Source organism: Arvicola amphibius, chromosome 1 (assembly GCF_903992535.2).
Source record: "Arvicola amphibius chromosome 1, mArvAmp1.2, whole genome shotgun sequence".
NCBI classification, from domain to species: Eukaryota; Metazoa; Chordata; class Mammalia; order Rodentia; family Cricetidae; genus Arvicola; species Arvicola amphibius.
The window spans coordinates 94,274,544-94,296,142 of NC_052047.1; the positions used below are offsets into that span (position 1 = coordinate 94,274,544).

General features: G+C 49.3%; 1 protein-coding gene across 2 annotated transcripts in view; it reads left to right on the forward strand.

The window, feature by feature from the left end:
• The first annotated feature begins 214 nt into the window (after positions 1-214).
• Positions 215-21,599, forward strand: part of Ranbp3 (RAN binding protein 3) — a 50,546-nt gene continuing 29,161 nt past the window's right edge. The window contains exons 1-2 of one of the 2 annotated variants that reach the window (XM_038324366.2): positions 215-363; positions 11,563-11,618. In XM_038324366.2, coding sequence (XP_038180294.1) covers positions 342-363; positions 11,563-11,618 — 78 coding nt within the window. In that variant the 5' untranslated portion in view covers positions 215-341. The remainder of the gene's footprint in view (positions 364-11,562; positions 11,619-21,599) is intronic. The other variant, XM_038324372.2, reaches the window with a different exon arrangement.

Here is a 21,599-nt window from a genome sequence, read left to right on the forward strand (position 1 = left end):
CGCAAGCAGCGGCGCAGCACCCGAGCGCATGCGCGAAGTCCGGACACGCCCCTCCCTCAGCATCCTGCCAACGCCAGGACCTGAGACCCGCGAGCCGACTCGCGCTGCCTGCGCGCCTGCGTGCCGTGCTAGCCCCGCCCCCTTCTGCGGGCGGGAAGAGGCGGCGGGCGGAGAACCGTTAGTGCGCAGGCGCGCGACCGGAGCGCGAGCCGGTATGAGCTGCCCTCCTCCTCGTCCCGGCGTCGGCTGGTGGAATGCGCAGGCGCAGGAAGTCTTCGCAGAAAGCAGGCCGAACCCGGGGGCCGGGCGCGGGGCCTTGTGGGAGGGCTTAAGGAAGTAAAATGGCGGACCTGGCGAACGAAGGTAGGGGAGGCGCCGTCGGAGGCCTGCTGGCGGCGGGCGGCCGGGGGCCGGGAGGTCGAGGGAGCCCTAGAGCCGAAGGGTGAGCGCCTCAGGCTGCGCGAGTCCGGCCTCGTCCGGTCTGGGGAACCCAGCGGGGCCCCCCTCCATGGCGTCCGGTTCTCGGCCCGGTTCCTCGCGGTAGCGCCGGCTTCTGCCTCCGCCCGGCCTCGAGGCTTCTGAGCCCCGCCGTGACCGCCACCTGAGGCCTTTCCGCCTCGTAGGCCATCCCGGGAGCCCAACGGGCAGGAGAGGCGGCCCCGCGGCCTCGGGTGGGGCGAGACCTCGGGGCCTGCTCGCCAGCCCAACGCGCCACGCTCCCTTCCCCGCCCCCCTTGCTTGGGGCTCGGGCCTCCGTCCCCGGCCTGACCTCAGGCCCGGCTCCCAGTCATCCCACGACGTCCTCGGCCACCCCGACCTGTGGCCTGCATCTCGAGCTCTGCTCAGACCCGAACCCGGTCCTCCTATTCCTGCCATTGGCTTCCATGCCCTTTGGGGTGCAGCTCATGTCCCCTAATTTAGGCTTGGCTACCTGATCTGCGGGTCCTCATTGCTTCTGTACATCCCTTTTCTTTTGCCCCGTGAACCGTCCCCGGTGGGGCTCCGACTCCCCATCTGAGCACTTGGGGCCTTGTCACACTTCTCCAGTCTCACAGTCGGTCGCTCTGCAGCCTGATGCTCTCTGATATTCTCCCTTGGGGGCTGCTCCTGGCTTGTAGTTTGGGGACTTCAGAGGTCTATTTTTAGCCCTGTCTGTTCTCGCTGCACAACTACCGGAAGGCTAATCGCAACAGGGACCTGGTTCTTCACCGTGCAATATTCCTTCCTGCTGGTGATATGTGGCCTGGGGCTTCTATAGATAATCCAGGGATGTGGGGTTCTTAAGCAAGCACACTTGAGCCTGGTGGGGGAGGGCGATGGGATGGTGTCCAGACTATGGAGGTAGTGTTTACACCTGCAATACTGTCTCTGTTCAAGCCTTGAAAGGTGGGTGTATGTAAGTCACTTGAGGCAGGTCAGAAAGCAGCGCTGTGTGAACCAGGGCAGCCTGGACTGAGGCACCACTCGGGTCTGTTTTACCTTATGTCTCGTTTATAAGGAGTCTGTGGGCGTAGGGGGACAAGAGAACTAGAGGTTGAAGTGACATACTCTGCATGTGTTTTAAAGCCATACTTCTTTCAGAAATGATTAGGGTTTTATGTCTGGTGTTTTTTGTTTGTTTTTGAGACAGAGCCTTACAGAACCCATGCTGCCCTCGAACTCACCTTATGGCTGAAGCTAGCCTTGAAGTCTTGGTCCTCTGCCTCCGCCTCCCAGGTGTGCAGTACTGCATGGGGTGGTGTCACGGAGGAGATCCCCTTTAGGATTGGTCGTGTCCTGCCTGGAACAGAGTTCCCTCCCAGAAAACAGGTGGTCTCTCAATGGGACCTTCCCTCTTAGCCCAGAACCACCACCACTGTTTCCATGGGGTGTCTCCTGCTGCGCCTTACCCAGAAGCTAGAGTGACCCTCCTGTACAGGCCTTCCTACCTGCCTGGAGCCTGAAGTTCCTGCTGGAGCAACCCCCACCCCCACCCCGCCCAGCTCACCTTGGTGGTCTGTCTGTCTTCACGCTTCTTTACTCTTGAGGAATTCCCTGGCTACCTGTTTTCCTTGGTGGCCACCTTTGCTGTTCCCTCTGCCCTGCTTTATTGTCCCATTGCAGCTGTCAGTCAGCAGGCTAGGTCATGCTCCGCTGGAGCTGAAGCACTGCCAGGGCGGGAGTTCTTCCTTCTCCATCACTCGCACTTCTAGAGCAGTGCTTGGTACAGAAGCCATCCGAGAGCTCGCTGTTCTGTGAGCAAGGACCAGGGAAGGAGCTTGTTGGTGAGGGTTCTCACTGAGAGGGGCCTTGGAGCAATTTAGATTTACTGTCCCTGGGGGCTGTGTTTTCTTGTGGCTTTCCACACAGTAAATTGCCTACTTGGTTGTAAAATTGAAATGGGGAATTTTGGCACTGAAGTTTGTGCCTAGGAGGGGCTTGCCCACCTGCTGTTTTGTTCAGACAAGAGTCCTGTCAAAGCCAGGTCCAGGAGGTGCGGTTTTTTTTTTTTTGTGCCTCAGATCTATTGTTTCCGAATCAGTCACTGTGTTTCCAGAACACTCTGTCTCTTGGGCATGTACCCAGCATGGTGTTTGATGTCTTGTCACCTTTGTAAAGTAAGTGTGCGGTGTTGGTTTTGTTTTGAGACAGTGCGTGTAGTCCATGCTGGCCTTGAACTTGCTGTGTAGCTGAGGATAACCTTGAACAATTGATCATTCTGCCTCCATTTTCCTAATGCTGGGATGACAAGCATGTGGCTGGCATGACGTTTGTTGGGGATGGAGCCCAGGGCTGTGCATACTGGGCTAGCGCTCAGTCCCTTAGCATTGGTTCTGTTGCCTGCGTGTTTTGAAGCTATGGAGTACCTACTCCATAGTCATGAGTGCCCTAGATTCTTAGTGCCCTCTGTCTTCCCCCTCCCAGGCTTCCCTTCATCCATTTCATTTCTCTGCCTTGGGCCATCCCATCACAGGCATTCTGAGGTAGTGGCTGTCTTAACATGACTGGGCGGTCAGGGTCATCTACCTGCCCTCTCCGTCCCTCTTCAGTCCATAGATGCTTGATTTCCGTCCAGTATGGTGCTTGGGTAGCCCCATACCCCCAGATCTCTGGACCTCTGGATCCCTGCACTGTCAAGGGCAGGCCAGGATGCAGAGCCCTGCTCTGTGCAGCTTGGGTGAAGTGCACCATGCTTGCATGTAAGGAAGCAAGCATCCTTAGTTGTAGTCCAGTGCTGCATCCTGCAGGCTCTTGTTGCCATGGTGATCTCATAGAAGGACCGGCAGCACTCACAGCCCTTCTGTGGAACTTCTGTAGTTTGTGGCTTTGAGAAGTTCCTTTGCACTGCTTTTCTCCTGAGAGAGAGACAGAGACTGGAGCAGGGCTTTCCCACTCGACTCTGTGTCCTGTTTTGGGAGTCCCTCAATGCTGGACAGGAGGGTGGAAAAGACAGTTTGATTGTGGCACAGGAAGGGAGATAGAGGTAACACAGAAGATTGGTACCCAGCAGGACCAACAGTGGCCTCTGACTATTCAGTGGCCAGCTATGTGTGTGCATGGTGGGAACAAGGAGCCCTCTTGGGCTAGACAGGGCTGTCCTGTGTACTTGAGGTTTAGCAGCACAATAGTGTAATCAAATACACTTATTGGATACTAGTAGCACACCCCATCTTCAGTCTCCTGCCCCAGGGTCCTGACTTCCTAAAATACTTCCATACAAAGCCCCACCCTCTGAGTTGGGGTAGCTGCAGAGTCATCTCCCAGGGGATGGTGGGCACAGTCTCTACCCTAGAGCAAACCAGGCTAGTGCTCTTTGAACTGAGGCCTCAATTCCCCCACTAGCAAAATGGGAGTGCAGGTCACAGCCCTCATCTCACGGCATTGTGAGCATTGATGAGGCTCTGCCTGTGACAGTAAGTGCTCACTGTCAGCTGGTGTTCCCACCCTGAACCTCCATTTCAGACATGGGCAGCTCAAAGGCTCAGAGGAAAGAAAGAAAAGCACTGGGTGTGACTTGGTGGGACTAGGGTCTGTCCACAATATCTGTCACCTGGGTGGATGGAAGAGAGGAAGTAGAGTGGGTCTAAGTTGTGGGGGTTCTACTCCACTGAGATGACCCTGGCTAAGTGGTTCATGGGAGCCCAGAAAGTACACCTCTGTCCCCCTGAATCTTGTCTGCATGACCCTGTAGCCCAGGGCTTCTGAGCCCAGACACTGTGAACACCTGGGCTAGACTCCTTGGTTATGGAGGGTGGTGCCCCAGGCATTGCAGGTGTCCAGGCCTTAGTTGTGACAGCTGTGTGGCCTCAGATGTCACCTGTGACCCTCAGAGTTGGGCTCGGTGCCTAGCCTCTCTTTACCTCCTTTCATGGCCTACACTTAGCCTTTAGGTCGAAGGAGAGCGCAGGACTGTGGTGGCATTGGTGGATGTGTGTCCTGGGACTGTGTGCCTGGCTTTGACGCTGCCTCTCCGGCACAGGTGGAGTGGTGGCAGAGGGGCTGAGACGGTGTCAATGTGTCAGGAGCCAATCGAACTGCCTGTGTTCAGCGGGGCTGAGCTGGAGTGATGGAGGCAGCTGAGCTTGGAGAAGCTGGGCCCAGTGGCCCAGGCCTGTTATCCCAGAACTTGGGAGGCTGAGGCAAGACATCTCAATTTCATACCAGCCTGGGCTACATGCTTAGTCATTTCATAGCTAGCCTGGGCAACTTAGCAAGATCCTGTCTCAAAATTCAAAAAGGAACAAAAGAATGATGTTCAGAGCGGGGACAGGAAGGGGGGTGCAGGCCATTTCCAGCTTGGCAGGTAGCTCTCCAAGGCACTTCGCAGCTGCTGGCTGTCACTGCAGGTTGGTGGCAGTGGCTCAGGCCCCTCCATCTGTTCTAAGGGCATTGGTTTCTGCTTCCTCTGCTCAGGCTTCTACTTGGTCTGCCCTGAGTGTGGTGGGGGAGAAGTATTGCCCACATTCCTCCTCTGTGCCCAGGCACCCAGAAAGTTGAAAAATCTCCAGAAAGCCATCCAGGTAGAAATTGTCACCTTACCTGGGGCCCAGTGGAGGGGCCACTCATTCCCATTGGGGCTTCTGCACGTGTTTTTAATTAGGAAGTGGCCGGAGATTCTATAATTTCAGGGAAAGCTTCAGATTTCTGGCGTGTTTTGAGAATGAGAAACCAGTCTGGGCCAGCTTGCACATTCGAGGTTTGCTGGGGCTAGAGAGACTGAGGACACGTGGATATCTCAGTCCCTACCGTGCTGCTCCCTCCTTTCACCCAGCCCAGCCTGCATGCCCTGGTTAAGTGTTCTTTAGCTTCCCAAGGGTCTGTGGTGACGGCAGGGTACCATCTGTCCTTGTTTTGCCACTGCTCAGAAGGCAGCAGCCAACAGGCCTCACTGTGTCCAGGGCCCAGGACCACTGCAGGGCTGCAGTCTCAATGACCTCACCCAGCTCCTGGTAGCTGGGATGACGGGCTTGTTGTGCCAACGGGCTCAAATACTTCTTAAAGTTTTTAAAGAGTGTATATAAGTGTGTGTGCGCGCGCACATACACACACGGACGGGGTGTGACTCTGGTGAGCACTTGGTTGGTAAGTACAAAGGCCCTGGGTTCACTGCCAGCACTAGAAAACTTGGTCACCGGGCTGGAGAGATGGCTCAGAGGTTAAGAGCATTGCCTGCTCTTCCAAAGGTCCTGAGTTCAATTCCCAGCAACCACATGGTGGCTCACAACCATCTGTAATGAGGTCTGGTGCCTTCTTCTGGCCTGCAGGCATACACACAGACAGAGTATTGTATACATAATAAATAAATATTAAAAAAAAAACTTGGTCTCACCTTACCCTAGGTGAATTTTAGTTCTTCCTCATGGGGCGAGGTCCATGCACTGGCGTGGCACAAGGGCCTGCTGCTGGAAAGCTTGAGAACCTGGGTATCTGGAGCCGGGGCTTGTGTCCTGGCGGCACCCCAGGGCGTTTTGCCTGGGCCTAGCCAGCAGACTCCTATCTCATTTCCTGCATCTGGATGCTAGGCAAGAAGAGGAGCTGGCGGTAGGGTTGTGGGACAGCCATTCTGAGTGACTGGCCCCTTGGAGTGGGGGACTACATTTGGGTCCTGCTGGCTGCAAATCGAGATGCCCGTGTTCCCTGTGATACTAGGGGAAAGATGGGGGCTGTTGCTGGGGCTAAGTGTAGGATGATTGGTGACTTCTGTGGCCTCTCCTCCTAGTACATCAGTCACGCTCACTCACTCTGTCATCAGAACTAATTCCTTAAGGTCTGGGATCACTTCTGATAGAGAGCCAGGAAGTTAGGGAAGATCTGGTCACCCCAGAGATCTGCCCTGCAGAGGCTATAGCAGAAAAGGAGAAAGGTGTCCGTATGCCAGGCTCTGCTGGGTGGTGCCATCTGCCCTAGTCAGGTCTGATTAGGACAGGGACCTGACCTGCTTTCTTCCCATGATGTTGACTGCATGTGGTGGAGCTGGGGTTTGGTAGCTGGGCTTTGGGTAGTGATCCGCCCTATCTCCACCAGCCACACCCACTAAGTGCCATGAGCAGCCCTGTGTGGCAGTGAGTTGGAGTCATACCATGCATGGGGCAGCTCCCTTGTCATCCAGGTGTGAGGTTTCCTGCCCTTCTTTTTGGTGCCATGGCTGCTGGCAGCTCTGTCAGTGTTGGACACCTCCCATGTCAGAAGTGCAGCCCTCTTGCCTCCTGGCACTGCTCAGCCAGCGCCTCTTTCTGTGTTCCAGGGTGACCAAATCTACCTAGTCGCCCTTCCGTGGCCCAACACTCAAGTGACTTCCACAAGAACATGCCCCTCTTTGCATATAGCTACTCTGTAGTTTGCTTGGTTCTGGCACCTACAGGCTCTCAGTACATCTCACTGCCCCTCAGAGTCTGCTACCAAGCATTGCTTCAAGCTTATCATTGTAGGATGCCGAAGGCTAGCAAGTGCCTTTGCACACATGAGCCATGCTTCTAGATGGCCTCAGTGTTTTGTCCTGTGGTCTTGAGTGTGATTGCAGTGACAGGAATCAAATGACATTGCCTTGGAGCTTGGAGTGGGTCTCTGTGTTCTCAAGCACCGAACAAAGCTCTCAGTTACCCTTCCCTGTTTCAGGTCTCAGACTCACCCAGGATCCAGGTGGTTGAGGTGGCCTTGGACACACCCATACCCCCCCCCCCCACCAGCCTCAGACAGCTGCCCCAGCGCCACGTATTCCAGAGAGCTTTCCTTCCAGCTGGGTTACAGGGGCTTTCCCCACCAGCCTTCCCTCACTTCACTTCACCATGTCTGTGATAGGCCAGCCAGGCCACCTTCCTGTGTTTGTTAGGCTGGGGGACTCCATGTCACTTCCCTTTCTTCCCTTTCGTGATCTCTCTGGGGTTTGGCCAGACTCGGTGTGAGCAGGTTCCTCCCTAACTGTAGGGACAGTAGGATGGAGGTGGTGACATATGGGTCATCCTTCTCAGGGTCTCCTGATGAGCAGCTGAGCCACTGGGCACAGGGTTCACTTGCCCCAGAGGCCAATCCTCTGTTGCTGTTGGTACTCCAGTGACCAAGGCCTCCTAGACTCAGGAGTTGGCCACACCAGTGCAGTGACATTAGCCATGAGTGGCAGTGACAGGCGTTCCTGTGTCGGCCACAGGTCTTGTGCTGCTTCCACTGTGCTGGGGACTGGATTCTTATGGACGGTGTTCACATAGAGCACAAAGCAAAAATCATTCTAGGAAAAGCAGGTGGCATGAAGAGCGCCCCGCCAATACCTCAATGGGGCCCACTGGGAACTTTCAGAGAAGTCACAGGAAGATGTTTCCAGGAGCCACCCTCTTGATGCAGGGCTAGGAAACCTGAGACACACGGGCCAGAGGTCTCATTCCCCACCACGGAGCTCAAGAGGACCAGCACCAACAAGTGAAGACTTGTACTGCGGGGTTTGCCTCTGCTCAATGCAGAGTTGTTCACACGACAGCTGCCTGCTGGCAGTTGTCACGGTCCTCACTGGATTAAAGCAGCTGGCACAGGGCCCAGGGTGCTGAAGGGATATTTGCCGATGGTGTTTGAGGATAAGAAGGTGGAGACACGTGGTGTTGGCTTGTTGGCAAGGTGCTGAGCCCTTAAGTGGCTGTCCAGCTGCAGTGACTGCCTGGCAAATGAGGTGCTGTCAGGAGGCAGGAAGGAAGTATGGGTTCCTTCCTCCTCCCTTCTGCCTTTCTTTGTCATGCTGTGGTAACCCTGGCTCAAAGCTCCTCCCAGGTGTCTGTCCTCTAGGGTGTTAGATGGTAGATGCTTTGTTCTGTATGCCACAACTGTAGAGGAAGATGGAGGGGTGACCCGCCTCCAGAGGTTAGCCTCCAGCTAACACATTGAGGCTGGCTGCACAGAGCCATTAGCAGTTTGGATGAAGCGCTGGAGGTTTGGGGGATTCCAGAGAGGATATGTCTGCAGTGGATGAACGACAGAGGCCACAAGAAGACTCAAGACAGCACCATGCATCCAGCTTCCTGTACCAGGCTGCCCTCTCACTCCCTTTTAAAGATGTAACAGTGGGTTCCAGCAAGCCAGGCCTTGAGGCCAGGCTTCTTGCTAGGCTGACTTGGGACCTTGAAGCCCACCACACTGGGCACAGGTGTGACTTGTAGGTTTGTGTTTGATATATAGCAGATGTGAACCTGCCAAGTACCTGTCCTGCGTGCTGAGAGAATCTTGTTCTGGGGACCCCTTCCTCAAAACAAACCAGAGCCGCTTTCCCAGCCTGTGAACTCTATCCCTCAAGAGACCCAAGCCCTCAGTCATTTAGGGCAAAATTGCATAAAAAGCTGAGAGGAGGGGCTGGTGTCCTTCCTGTAGCCTCCTGGGCAGTGTGTCAGCTCACGGAGACTAAGATGCCCATGAAGCCAGCAGCCGTTTGGCTGGGAGTCTGTAATAGCTGTGAAGCTCTGTGGTGTAGAGGATTCTAGGCACACTCCTGTCCCCCAACCTTGGGGTTCCTGGTGTGCCTGCAGCCTGTCTTCCTGCCTTAGCCTCTGTCCCTGCTCTACTGCCCTGTGGAGGAAAGCCAGTGTGTCTTTCAATGCTCTGTCTGCATGTGCACCTGCAGGCCAGAAGGGGGCGTCAGATCCTGTGATTGTGAACCATTATGTGGGTGCTGGGAATTGAACTCAGGACGTCTGGAAGAGCAGTCAGTGCTCTTAACTGCTGAGCCATCTCTCCAGCCCTTCTTATTTTTTAAGAGATGTTTTAATTATGTGTGTGGTTTTGTACACATGACAGCAGTGTTGGTAGAGGCCAGAAGAGGATGGTAGGTCCTCTGATACGGATGCTGGAAACCAAACCCAGCAGGAGTTGCACCCAGCTGCTGAGCAGCTCTCCAGTATTCAGGATAGCTCTTCCAGTATGTGGATCCCATCATGCCAGCAAGCATCTTACCCCACTGAGCCATTTTGACATCCAGCACTATTTGTTTTTGAGGTGGTCTCATGTATCACGTATTAGCCCAGGCTGGTCTTGAACTCCTGATCCTCCTACCTCTACTTCCCAGGTGCTAGTTAGAGTGCAGGTGTGTGGTTTCTGCATCTTTGTGCATGCTAGGTGGATCTCATACTCATGGAACCACATGCCTTGCCTAGAGAGTGGGTGGGTTGTAGGTGTCATACATTGATTGATGTGCTCACCACAGACCTATTGGGAGCTTGGAAGGCTGGCTTGGTGTCCCTGGGCTGATATAAGCCAGACTCTGAGGGAGCTCCTGTCTCTATGGGAGGCAGTGTGGAGCAAGGCAGCCAGCAGGGGTCTGTCTACCTGGTGGAGCTCACACCCTTGTTACTTGGAGGCATGGTGGCTTTGGCTGTCTGTCACACCTGGGACCTTGGGAAGGAAGGTCTGGGTGCTTTCAAGTTAGAGCCAGGCCAGGGTGGATCTGGTGTGCGCTAGCTGAGCACGCCTCAGATCCTTGCAGTTGTTCTTGTCTTAGGGCTCTCCGTGCCTCGCCCCAGGGGCCTGACACACACCTGTACCTAGGGAACACATTGCCCATCAGTACTGAGGGACTGTGCTGGGGCTGCAGTCCTGGGAGTAGGTGGCAGGTGCACCTGCCTGTCAGCCTCACACGGGGTCTAGGGACTGGAGTGCCAGTCCTCCATGCTGTAGGTGCCCCACTCCAAGGTACCAGGTAGTGACGGGTGGCCAGGCAACCCTAATAGATTGTCTCTTCTCATAGCTTCAGTCATGTCTTTATGAGCCAGTCCCTGGGGCTGAGGTGCTGTTCTCAGCAAGTGTGGAGAGAGGGTGGCTTGAAAGGGACCAAGGTGGCATCTCACTGGTGCGTGTGTGGAGGTGGAGCTGGGGCTGGGCATTGGCCCAGCTCCTCAGCTGGGCACAGAGGTGCTGGCAGGGCTCCAGAAACCTGGCACAGATTCTGGTGAGCTACTCCTCTGCCCAGCCTCCTCGTAGCTCACCACACCTCCCCCTGCCATCATTTGTGTTGGCTATGGTACAGGAAGTGTGAGCCTGGCTGGAAAGTATGCCATTTTCTGGTGTCACTTGGGCTTCAGCTTGGGCTGTAAGACAGATAGACCAATACAGATGGTCGTGGGAGCACTGGGCAGTGGGGACCAAGGTAGTGAAAATGTCATCCTTTAAGCTACCTGCTTAGATATCTATGGTCCCAGTGTCCTTTTCTCTAGGACTGGGTGTAGGTATGGGTCTTGCTGTGTGTCCCTCCTTAAGCTTGCTCCCTGATGGTTGCCTTGTGCTCCTTTCCTCTCCATGTCTTCTCCATGTGCGCCAAGTATGGACACATACATATCTGCCACCCCAAGGACTGTGGCTTTCTCTGGCATTGTGCCCATATAGTGCCCAGGCCTACGTCTACACAACCTCGGGGCTTGTGGTGCTCATGAGAGTTAGCCTAGCCACAAGGACATCACCAGTCACACATCCTGTCCCATCAGGTGCAGACCCTGCCACTGTCTGCCTCTGGGTAGCACACCATGGCACTGCTGCAGGAGTCCTTTTTAATTAGCACCCCTGGGGACCAGGTTGGTTGGGTTTCTAGGGTTGCTGTCAAAAGAGCAAGAGCCTAATGGACAGCTGCTTGCCAGTCGAGCAGTGGTGCACACCTTTAATCCCAGAACTTGGTGAGCAGAGGCAGGAGCATCTCTGTGACTTTGAGACCATCTTGGTCTACATAGCAAGGCTCTGTCTCAAAAATAAAACAAACAAAACCCAAGTTGGTGCCCGGTTCTTAGGCAGGAGTCATATGATGCCCTGGTGCCTTGTACCCTGCCAACTTCTCGAACCCTGTCCTGCGTTCTTGTCCCAGTAATGTGCATGCAGAAAGGGACAGGACCATGTATGTCACTGAGAGGCTCCACATGCAGGTGCCCCTGACAGCCTCTGAGCAGCTGGGTGTTCAGAGTGTGAGCTGCTTTTAAATGTATTTTTGTGCATGTCGCATGTGTGCGTGTTGTTGGGTACCTGCACACGCACTGGCATATTTAAATGTGTGTTTAGCGGACTAGAACTAAGAGCCATGTTGACCATTCAGATCTAGCATTGGGAAAACACTGATGTTTCTCTTTGCAGAAAAGCCTGCCGTCGCGCCGTCCGTCTTTGTGTTTCAGAAGGACAAAGGACAGAAGGTAAGGGACCACTGTGCTCTCTGTACACCTTCCTCAGACTTGCTTTGCCCCCTGAGAAGCCAGAGAAGGCTCGGCTGACAACCAGAGCATGGGCTTGTGACAGGTCTCCAGTGTTCCTCCTTCCCCATCCCATCCCATCCTATCCTATCCCATCCACCGTCCCAATATTGTGTTCTAGAATTGTCTCCCTGTCCTGGGAAAACCAGAGCAGAGGGACTGTTGGAAGGACAGAGATTGGTGAGTTCAGGAGTAGCAAGTACTGTGCACATTTTGGGGTACACGCGGCATACATTTAACCTACAGTCCCCATTCTATCCCCAGCACCCAAAGAAAGTGTCCTAATTGACTGTCCCAGCCCGGGCATGTCACTGCATCTTACTGTCCCTGCCTCTTCTCCCTCTCTATGGGGCTGGCTTCTCCTTCTCTGAGGGCATATCACCCCAGAGGCCATATGCCACATGTCTAGTGGGCACCGTGTCTGGGCCTTGCCTGGTATGGAGAGGCAACAGCCAAGGATGCCACTGTCCACCTGACTGTCCTTCTCAAGGCCATTCGTTTGTAGTCTCCTGGATGCAGCTGTGTTCGGGGTCAGAAGACAGAGGCTGCTGATGGCTCCCAGCTTGTGTGACTTCTGTGCATTTGCATCCTGTTGGGAGACTGGGTAACCGCTGGGGGCTGCTGCTGACCAGATAAGGATGCTTTTGTTGCCACCACTGCTCTGTGGGTCTGTGCTCGGGAGGGCAGCCGCTGCCTGCCCCACCTCCATGCCTGCCAGAGAGACAGTTGTGGTGTTTAACCGCTCGGCTATCTGTTCTGTCTTTTGCTGAAGCATCTGGAGGCCCTAGGAAACTGCTGGTTTGTTTTGGTGACAGAGTGCATTTCAAAATGCCATGCTTCCTTCTGTCCCTAGCCTGGTAACAGCTGTGCCCTGGGGTCAGAGTGGCGTGAGGTCTATTTGGATTGTTTTCTGTCCAGTGTTGGTAGTATCTGGACTTTTTGAGATCCTCCTGTGATTATGTGCCAGACAGGTTTAGTTGGCTGTGTTGGAATCCCCCTCCCCCCAGTTTCCAGCTGCTCCTCTGCTACTGTGTGCACAGACCTACAGTGAGTGTTGGTGCTACTAGGGCAGCTTGGTGACTCTGCAGTTTGTGTGCCTTTGCCCAGTATTCCATATGCAGAAAGTCCTTGCTGTCTTCCTGCGGAAGAGGCCCCCAGTAGGAACTGCTACAAGCCTGGAGCCAGCGGAATTCAGCTCTGAAAGGGATGCTAGGGGTCTGGCAGCTGTGAGCACATCCATCCCATAATGTCATTGTCCCTGGGAGTCACATAAGATTACTGGTTTGGGCTCAGTTTCTCCAAGAGGTCCACATGACTGGCCTTAGGCTCTGGCTTTGGTACCTCTGAATGTGCCGTGTGCTCTTTCCAAAGCCATGGGCTTCTCAGTGCTGCTTCTGCAGTGTGACCACCAGGCAGAAGTGATGGCTAGAGCCAGCCTGAGCTACACTTTGAAGGTGTGTCCTTATTTTGTATGCAAGTACTTCTGTGTACCACAGTGTGTTTTGTGGAGGCCAGAGGAGGGTGTTGGGTCCCCAGAACTGGAGTTGGAGGTGGTTGTGAACTGCCTGATGTGGCTACTGTTACAGATAACATGCCTTCCTTGTGAGGAGTCCCTCCACACACTTAAGAGTTAGTGGAGGGACTGGCATTTACCAGAGCTTATCCAGCACTGGCTACTGCTCGAGGAGCCGCCTACTAACCACCTCAGACTCATGCATTCCACTTACATCCTTAGTCTCCCTCAGGGCCTGGCCCAGGTCAGTGTTTGAACATTTAAACAGGAGACACAAGTCTGAGCATTTGGGTAGACGGGGGATTCTCACAGCAATCTAGATAGTGCCAGAAGTATTTCCTGAGTACACCATGTTACTTGGGTCATCCTGCCTACCTGTGGAATTAGGGTTTTCTTCAGAAGAAAGAAAGAACCAGGGGCTTTGGGGAGGCCAGGACTTGGCATTGGCTGTGGCTGTGTTGCCCCTTGAGTTGTCTGTAGAGGTATGTTCCTGGTCAGTCCTTGCAGCCTGGCACAGGGTTTGCTTAACCTAACAGGCCTAGCTACTACTCATTTCTGCCTGCCAGGAGCGTCCACCATCCATTACCTGTGCATCAGTGGCTGTGCAGTGACAGTGGTGTGTTGGCTATGTTGCCCAGGGCAACAGGTGGTCGCCTCCTGCTGTTGACTGGAATAGGCCATCTGCCCACTCCTGTTTGTTTTATGGATGTTGTTTGTTGCTGTCACTTGGTTTTGGAACAAGGAGCTTCTGTGCCAGCTGAGCATCCGAGTACCAAAGCACATCCCTAATCCAAGCTTTGAGTAGCTTGCTTATTTATTTATTTGTTTATTTGTTTATTTTTATTTTATTTTATTGTTTTACTCTGGGTAGCTTCCTTTATTTTCTATGAACAGTGAATATTTTGGTTGTTTTGTTTGCTTGCTTGCTTGCTTGCTTGTTTTGTCTTTTTTTGATATTTATTGAGCTCTACATTTTTCTCTGCTCCCCTACCTGCCTCCCTCTTCCCCCTTTCAATCATCCCCCAAGGTCCCAATGCTCCCAATTTACTCAGGAGATCTTGTCTTTTTATACTTTATAATCCCAAGTAGATTAGATCTATGTAAGTCTCTCTTAGTGTTCTCATTGTTATCTAAGTTCCCTGGGTTGTGGTTTGTAGGCTGGCTTTCTTTGCTTTATGTTTAAAAACCACCTATGAGTGAGTACATGTGATAATTGTCTTTCTGTGTCTGGGTTACCTCACTCAAAATAATGTTTTCTAGCTCCATCCATTTTCCTACAAATTTCAAGCTGTTGTTATTTTTTTCTGCTGTGTAGTACTCCATTGTGTAAATGTACCACATTTTTCTTATCTGTTCTTCAATCAAGGTTGTTTCCAGGTTGTGGCTATGACAAACTAAGCTGCTATGAACATAGTTGAGCACATGTCCTTGTGGCACGATTGAGCATCCTTTGGATATATACCCAGAAGTGGTATTATTGGGTCTTGAGGAAGGTTGTTTCCTAATTTTCTGAGAAATTGCCACCCTGACATCCAAAGGGGTTGTAACAGCTTGCATTCCCACCAGCAATGCAGAAGTGTTCCCTTTTCCCCACAACCTCTCCAGCCTAAGTCATCAGTGTTTTTGATCTTGGCCATTCTTACAGGTGTAAGATGGAATCTCAAGAGTTGTTTTGATTTGCATTTCTCTGATTGTAGTGATGGGAGCATCGGGCTGCATTCCCGGCCGCTTGGCTAGCTTATGCCCCGAAATAACAACACACAAATTGTATTCATTTAAACACTGCTTGGCCCATTAGCTCTAGCCTCTTACTGGCTAACTCTCACATCTTGATTAACACATTTCTATTAATGTGTGTAGCACCACGAGGTGGTGGCTTACAGGGAAGATTCAGCATGTCTGACTTGGTGGCTGGCTTCATGGCGTCTGACTCAGGTCGGAGAATCATGGCAACTGACCCACTTCCCTTCTTCCCAGCATTCTGTTCTTTCTCCTCCCCCACCACCTATGTTCTGCCCTATCTAAGGGCCAAGGCAGTTTCTTTATTAACCAATGAAATCAACACAAAACAGAAGACCCATCTACATCTGATGACTAAGGATGTTGAACATTTCTTAAGTGTCTTTCAGCCAAATTTACATTCCTCTGTTGAGAGTTCTCTGTTTAGGTCTGTACTCCATTTGTTTTATTTGATTATGTGATCTTTTGGTGTCCAATTTCTTGAGTTCTTTGTATATTTTGGAGATCAGATCTCTGATGTCCTGTAAGCTGTTGTTTTGTCTTGTTGACCATGTCCTTTGCTTTACAGAAGCTTTTCAGTTTCAGGAGGTCCTATTTATTAATTGTTTCTCTCAGTGTCTATGCTGCTGGGGTTCTATTTAGGAAGTGGTTCAATGTGTTCAAGTGTACTTCCCACTTTCTCTTCTATAAGGTTCAGTGTGGCTACCCTTATGTTGAGGTCTTTGGTCCATTTGGACTTGAGTTTTGTGCATGGTGATAGATAAGGGTCTATTTTCATTCTTCTACATGTTGCTATCCAGTTATGCCAGCACCATTTGTTAAATATGCTTTCTTTTATCCTTTTGATATTTTTTGCTTCTTTATCAAATATCAGGTGTTCAAAGATGTGTGGATTGATATCCGGGTCTTCTATTCATTTCCATTGGTCCTCCTGTCTGTTCTTATGCCAATACCAGGCTGTTTTCAGTACTGTAGCTCTGTAGTAGAGTTTGAAGTAAGGGATTGTGATGTCTCCAGAAGTTCTTTTGTTGTACAGGATTGTTTTGGCTATTCTGGGTATTTTGCTTTTCCAAATGAAGTTGAGTGACGTTCTTTTGAGGTCTTTGAAGAATTTTGCTGAGATTTTGATGGCATTGCGTTGAATCTGTAGATTGCTTTTGGTAAGATTGCCATTTTTACTATGTTAATTCTGCCTATCCAAGAGCATGGGAGATCTTTCCACTTTCTGGTGTTTTCTTCAATTTCTTTCTTAAAAGATTTAAAGTTCTTGCAATACAAGTCTTCCACTTGTTTGGTTAGAGTTACTCTGAGATATTTTACGCTATTTGTGGCTATTGTGAAGGGTGTTGTTTCTCTGATTTCTTCCCCAGCCCTTTTATCATCTGTGTTCAGGAGGGCTACTGATTTTTTTGGGTTAATCTTGTGTCCTGCTACATTGCTGAAAGTGTTTATGAGTTGTAGAAGTTCTTTGGTAGAATTTTTGGGATCACTTATGTAAACTATCATATCATCAGCAAACAGTGAGAGTTTGACTTCTTTTCCAATTTGTATCCCCTTGATCTCCTTTTGGTGTCTTATTGCTCCAGCTAGGACCTCAAGAACTATATTCAATAGGTATGGAGAGTGGCCAACCTTGTCTTGTTCCTGATTTCAGTGGAATCACTGTTTCTCTCCATTTAGTTTGATGTTGGCTGTTGACTTGCTGTATATTGCCTTAATTATGTTTAGGTATGCTCCTTGTATCCCTGCTCTCTCCAAGACCTTTATCATGAAGGGATGCTGTATTTTGTCAAATGCTTTTTCAGCATCTAATGAGATGATCATGTGGTTTTTATTTTTCAGCTTGTTTATATGGTGGATTACGACAACAGATTTTCGTATGTTGAACCATCCCTGCATCTGTGGGATGAAGCCGACTTGGTTATGGTGGATGATGGTTCTGATGTGTTCTTAGTTTCGATTTGCTAGTATTTTCTTTAGTATTTTTGTATCAGTGTTCATGAGTGAGATTGGTCGTAGTTCTCTTTCTTAATATTGTCTTTCTATGGTTTGGGTATCAGGGTAATTGTAGCCTCATAAAAAGAGTTTGGCAATGTTCCCTCTGTTTCTATTATTGTGTGGAATAATTTGAGGAATATTGTTATTAGTTTTTCTTTGAAAGTCTTGTAGAATTCTGAGCTGAAACCATCTGGTCCTGGGTTTTTTTTTTTTTTTTGGTTGGGAGACTTTTGATGACTGTTTCTATTTTTTCAGCAGTTATAGGTCTGTTTAATTTGCTTATCTGGTCTTGATTTAATTTTGGTAAGTGATATTTATCCAGAAAGTTGTCCATTTCCTTTAAGTTTTCCAATTTTGTGGAGTACAGGTTTTCAAAATATGACCTAATGATTCTCTGTATTTCCTCTGTGTCTGTTGTTATGTCCCTCTTTTCATTTCTGATTTTATTAATTTGGATATTCTCTCTGCCTTTTGGTTAGTTTGGATAAAGGTTTGTCTATTTTGTTGATTTTCTGGAAGAACCCACTCTTTGCCTCATTGATTCTTTGTATTGTTTTCTTTGTTTCTATTTTGTTGATTTCAGCTCTCAATTTGATTATTTCCTGCCATCTAGTTCTCTTAGGTGAGTTTGCTTTTTGTTCTAAAGTTTTCAAATGTTCTGTTAATTCACTAGTGTGGGATTTTTCCAGCTTCTTTATGTAGGCATTTAGTGCTATGAACTTGCCTCTAAACACTGCTTTCATTGTGTCCCATAAATTTGAATATGTTGTGTGGTCATTTTCACTGAATTTTAGGAAGTCTTTAATTTCCCTCTTTATTTCTTCCTTGACTCATTGATGATTCAGGTGAGCATTGTTTAATTTCCATGTGTTTGTGGGTTTTCTGGAATTAGTATTGCTGTTGACTTCTAGTTTTAAAGCATGGTGATCTGATAAGGTATATTGAGTTATTCCAAATTTTTTGTATTTGTTGAGTTTTTTTTTTTTTGTTACTGAGTATGTGGTCAATTTTTGAGAAGGCTCCATGAGGTGCTGAGAAGAAGGTATATTCTTTTCTGTTTGGATGGAATATTCTATAGATGTCTGTTAAGTCCATTTGAGTTATAACATCTGTTAGTTTTCTTATTTCTCTGTTCATTTTTTGTCTGATTGACCTGTCCAGTGGTGAGAGGGGAGTGTTGAAGTCTCCCACTCTTAGTGTGTGGGGTTTAATATATGATTTAAGCTTTAGAAGTGTTTCTTTGCCATATGAGGGTGCCCTTGTATTTGGGGCATAGATGCTCAGTATTGAAATTTCCTCTTGATGGATTTTTCCTGTGACTAATATGAAATGACCTTCTTTGTCTTTTTTGACAGATTTTAGCTTGAAGTCTATTTTGTTAGATATTAGGATAGCTACACCCGCTTGTTTCTTAGGTTCATTTGATTGGTCTATTTTTCCCCAACCCTTTACTTTGAGACGATGTCTGTCTTTGAGGTTGAGATACGTTTCTTGTATGCAGAAGAGGGATGGATTCTGTTTTAGTATCCAATCTGTTAGCCTGTGCCTTTCTATAAGTGAGTTGAGTCCATTTACATTAAGGGATATTAATGACCAGTGGTTGCTATCTCCTGTTAATTTAGTTTTCATTATTGGTGATGTTAATTTGTGCATTTTTTTCTTCTTTGGTATTTGTTGTTATGAGATCATCAATTGTGTGTATTTTTGTTGGTGTAGCTATTTCCTTGGGTTGGACTTTTTCTTCTAGTATTTTGTGTATGGCTGGGTTTGTGGTTAGGTATTGGTGATATCTAGATTTGTCATGGAATATCTTGTTTTGTCCTTCTATGGTGATCGAAAGTTTTGCTGGGTATAGTAGTCTGGGCTGGCATCCGTGGTCTCTTAATGTCTGCATAATGCTTGACCATGACCTTCTGGCTTTCATTGTCTCCACTGAGAAGTCAGGTGTAATTCTGATAGGTCTACCTTTATATGTTACTTGGCTTTTTTCCTTTGCAGCTCTTAATAATCTTTCTTTACTCTGTATGTTTAGTGTTTTGATTATTATGTGGTGAGAAGACTTTTTTGGGGTCCAGTCTATTTGGTGTTCTGTAAGTGTCTTGTATCTTTACAGGCATATCTTTCTTTAGGTAGGGAAAGTTTTCTTCTATGATTTTGTCATATAAATTTTCTGTGCCTTTGAGTTGAACTTTTCTTCTCCTCTTCTATACCTATCATTCTAAGATTTGGCCTTTTCATGGTGTCTCATATTTCCTGGATATTTTGGGTTAAACTTTTGTTAGATTTAATGTTTTCTTTAACTGATGAGTCTATTTCTTCTATTGTATCTTCAGCACTTGAGATTCTCCCATTTCTTGTATTCTGTTGTTCATGTTGCATTTGTGGTTCCTGCTCTTTTTCTCGTGGTTTCTTTCTATAATTCCTTCGGCTTGTGTTTTCTTTATTGTTTCTATTTTAGTTTTCAAGTTCTGGATACTTTCTTTTATATGTTTGAGTTCTTTTTCTTGGTTTTCTTTAAGTGATTTGCTGATATCTTCCAATTTTTTGTTTGTGTCTGCCTCAATTTCTGTAAGGGAATTTTTCGTTTCATCTTTAAGAATTTCAAACCTTCTCTTGAAGTTATACTTCAGGTAATTTTCTTCTGGTTCATCCATATTTGGTTGTTCAGGTCTTGCTTTTGTAGGGTTTTTTGGTTTTACTGGTGTTGTGTTGCTCTCTGTGGTGTAGCGTGTGATCTTACCTTTTCTACTCATCTTTTCCTCTAATAGGTATGGTTGGGGCTGTCTGAGATTCTGTTGGGATGATCTTCTAGGTGCCAGTGAATCCAAAGCTCAGATGGTTGTACTCGTGGTACAGTCAGTGTCACAGTTCTGGTGACTTCATTGGTTACTCCTGTCCCTGGAGGTAGCTCAGTGCTCCTGTGATTTGCTCTGCTCCCTTGGAGTTTGCTGTCTCAGGCCTGCTTTGGCCTAGGCTGCTGGCTTTGATCTGTTTCTGTAAATTCTAGTCTGGATCCCCTCCTGCAGAAGTCCCTGTTTTGGAGTTGGACCTGTCTGGTGGAGATTGCTGACTGCTGGCTCAATCCTGATCTGCCAGTGTCTCAGGCCTGGATTTGCTCCTGGCTTCTCCTCCTGGTTGAGCTTGTTTCCTCTGGCTCTCTCTGTCTAGGAGTCTCATTCAGTTCCACTCTGTGTAATTTGTTGCCCTAGGTGGAGTTCCTTGCCTCAGGGCAACTTTGGCCTAGGTTACAGGCTTGACCTGATTCTGTAAATCCTGGTCTGGATTCCCTCCCACAGAGTCCCTGGGTTGGAGTTGGACCTGGAAAGGTTTTTGGCTCTGGTCTACTGCCTGGGAGGTCCCAGGCTTGGGTGCGCTGGAACCCGCAGAGGACCTGCTTACTTCCTCAGAGGTCCCAGACTCACGCTCGGACCTGCAGGGGTTCCAGGTTCCTGCCTATTCCCTTTGATGTCCCAGACCAATGCCCGAACCCACAGAGGTCCTGGCTGAGGCCTAGTTCCTGGATCTAGACTCATGCCTAGACCCCCTAGGGTGTTGGTTTAGGTCTACTCCCTTGAAGGTCCCAGATTCAGGGCTCCGTCTCACTCTCTCAGCGGTTACTCCCCTGTACCTGTTCCAGTGGAGATTGTTGACTCTGGATCTGGTCGCTGGCTCAATCCTGCTCTGCCCGTGTCCCAGGACTGCACCTGCTCCTGGCCTCTGCTCCTGATGGAGCCCTTCTCCTTCTGTCCCAGGCAGCCAGCTCAGTCCCACTCCCAGCTCCAGCAGAGATCGCAGACTCTGAGCCCAACTTGTTTATTTAGTAATTAATAATTACTACTTTTGTTTAGAGACAGGGCCTTCCTTCACTTTGTAGTCTTGACTGGCCTAGAACTTGCTATTTTGAGCAGGCTGTCCTGAACTCACAGAGATCTGCTTGCTTCTGCTTCCTCCTCCCAGGGAGGAAGGTGTGCACCACACACCTGGCTTATTATATTTGAGATTAGAAATCTCATGCTTGGGGACAGAGGTGGCCCAGCAGTTAAGAACATTGGCCACTCTTGCAGAGGACATGGATTTAGTTCTCAGCTCTCACATGAAGGTTCACAATCATCTGTAACTACGTCCTTCTCTGGCCTCTGGGTTCATGGTACACATATTATATGAAAGACGACACTCACACATGAAAAATAAAAATGAAACCTTTAAAGAAAGAATCTCATTGCTAGGCAGTGTGAGACACACCTTTAATCCCAGGACTCGGGAGGCAGAGACGGGATCTCTGTGAGTTTGAGACCAGCTTGGTCTATAGAGTGAGTTCCAGAACAGCCAGAGCTACACAGGAAAACCCTGTCTCGAAAAAACAAAACAGCAAAAGTCTCATCATGGTCTGCTGACTGAGTTAGCTGAGTGGTCTGTCTTTTTTTTTTTTTTCATTTATTCTGTAGTTTATTTTACATGTGTGTTTTGCCTACTTGTGTCCAAGGAGGTCAGAAAAGGTATCAGGTCCCCTGGAACTGGAAGTTCATACAGTTGTGAGTTGCCATGTGGGTGCTGAGAGTCGAACCTAGGTCTTCTGGAAAAGCAGGCTGAGTCGTCTCTCCAGCCCTGTGGTCATTACTTTTAATATAGAATCTCTTATAGCCCAAGGTGTCTTTGAACTCACTGTGTAACCT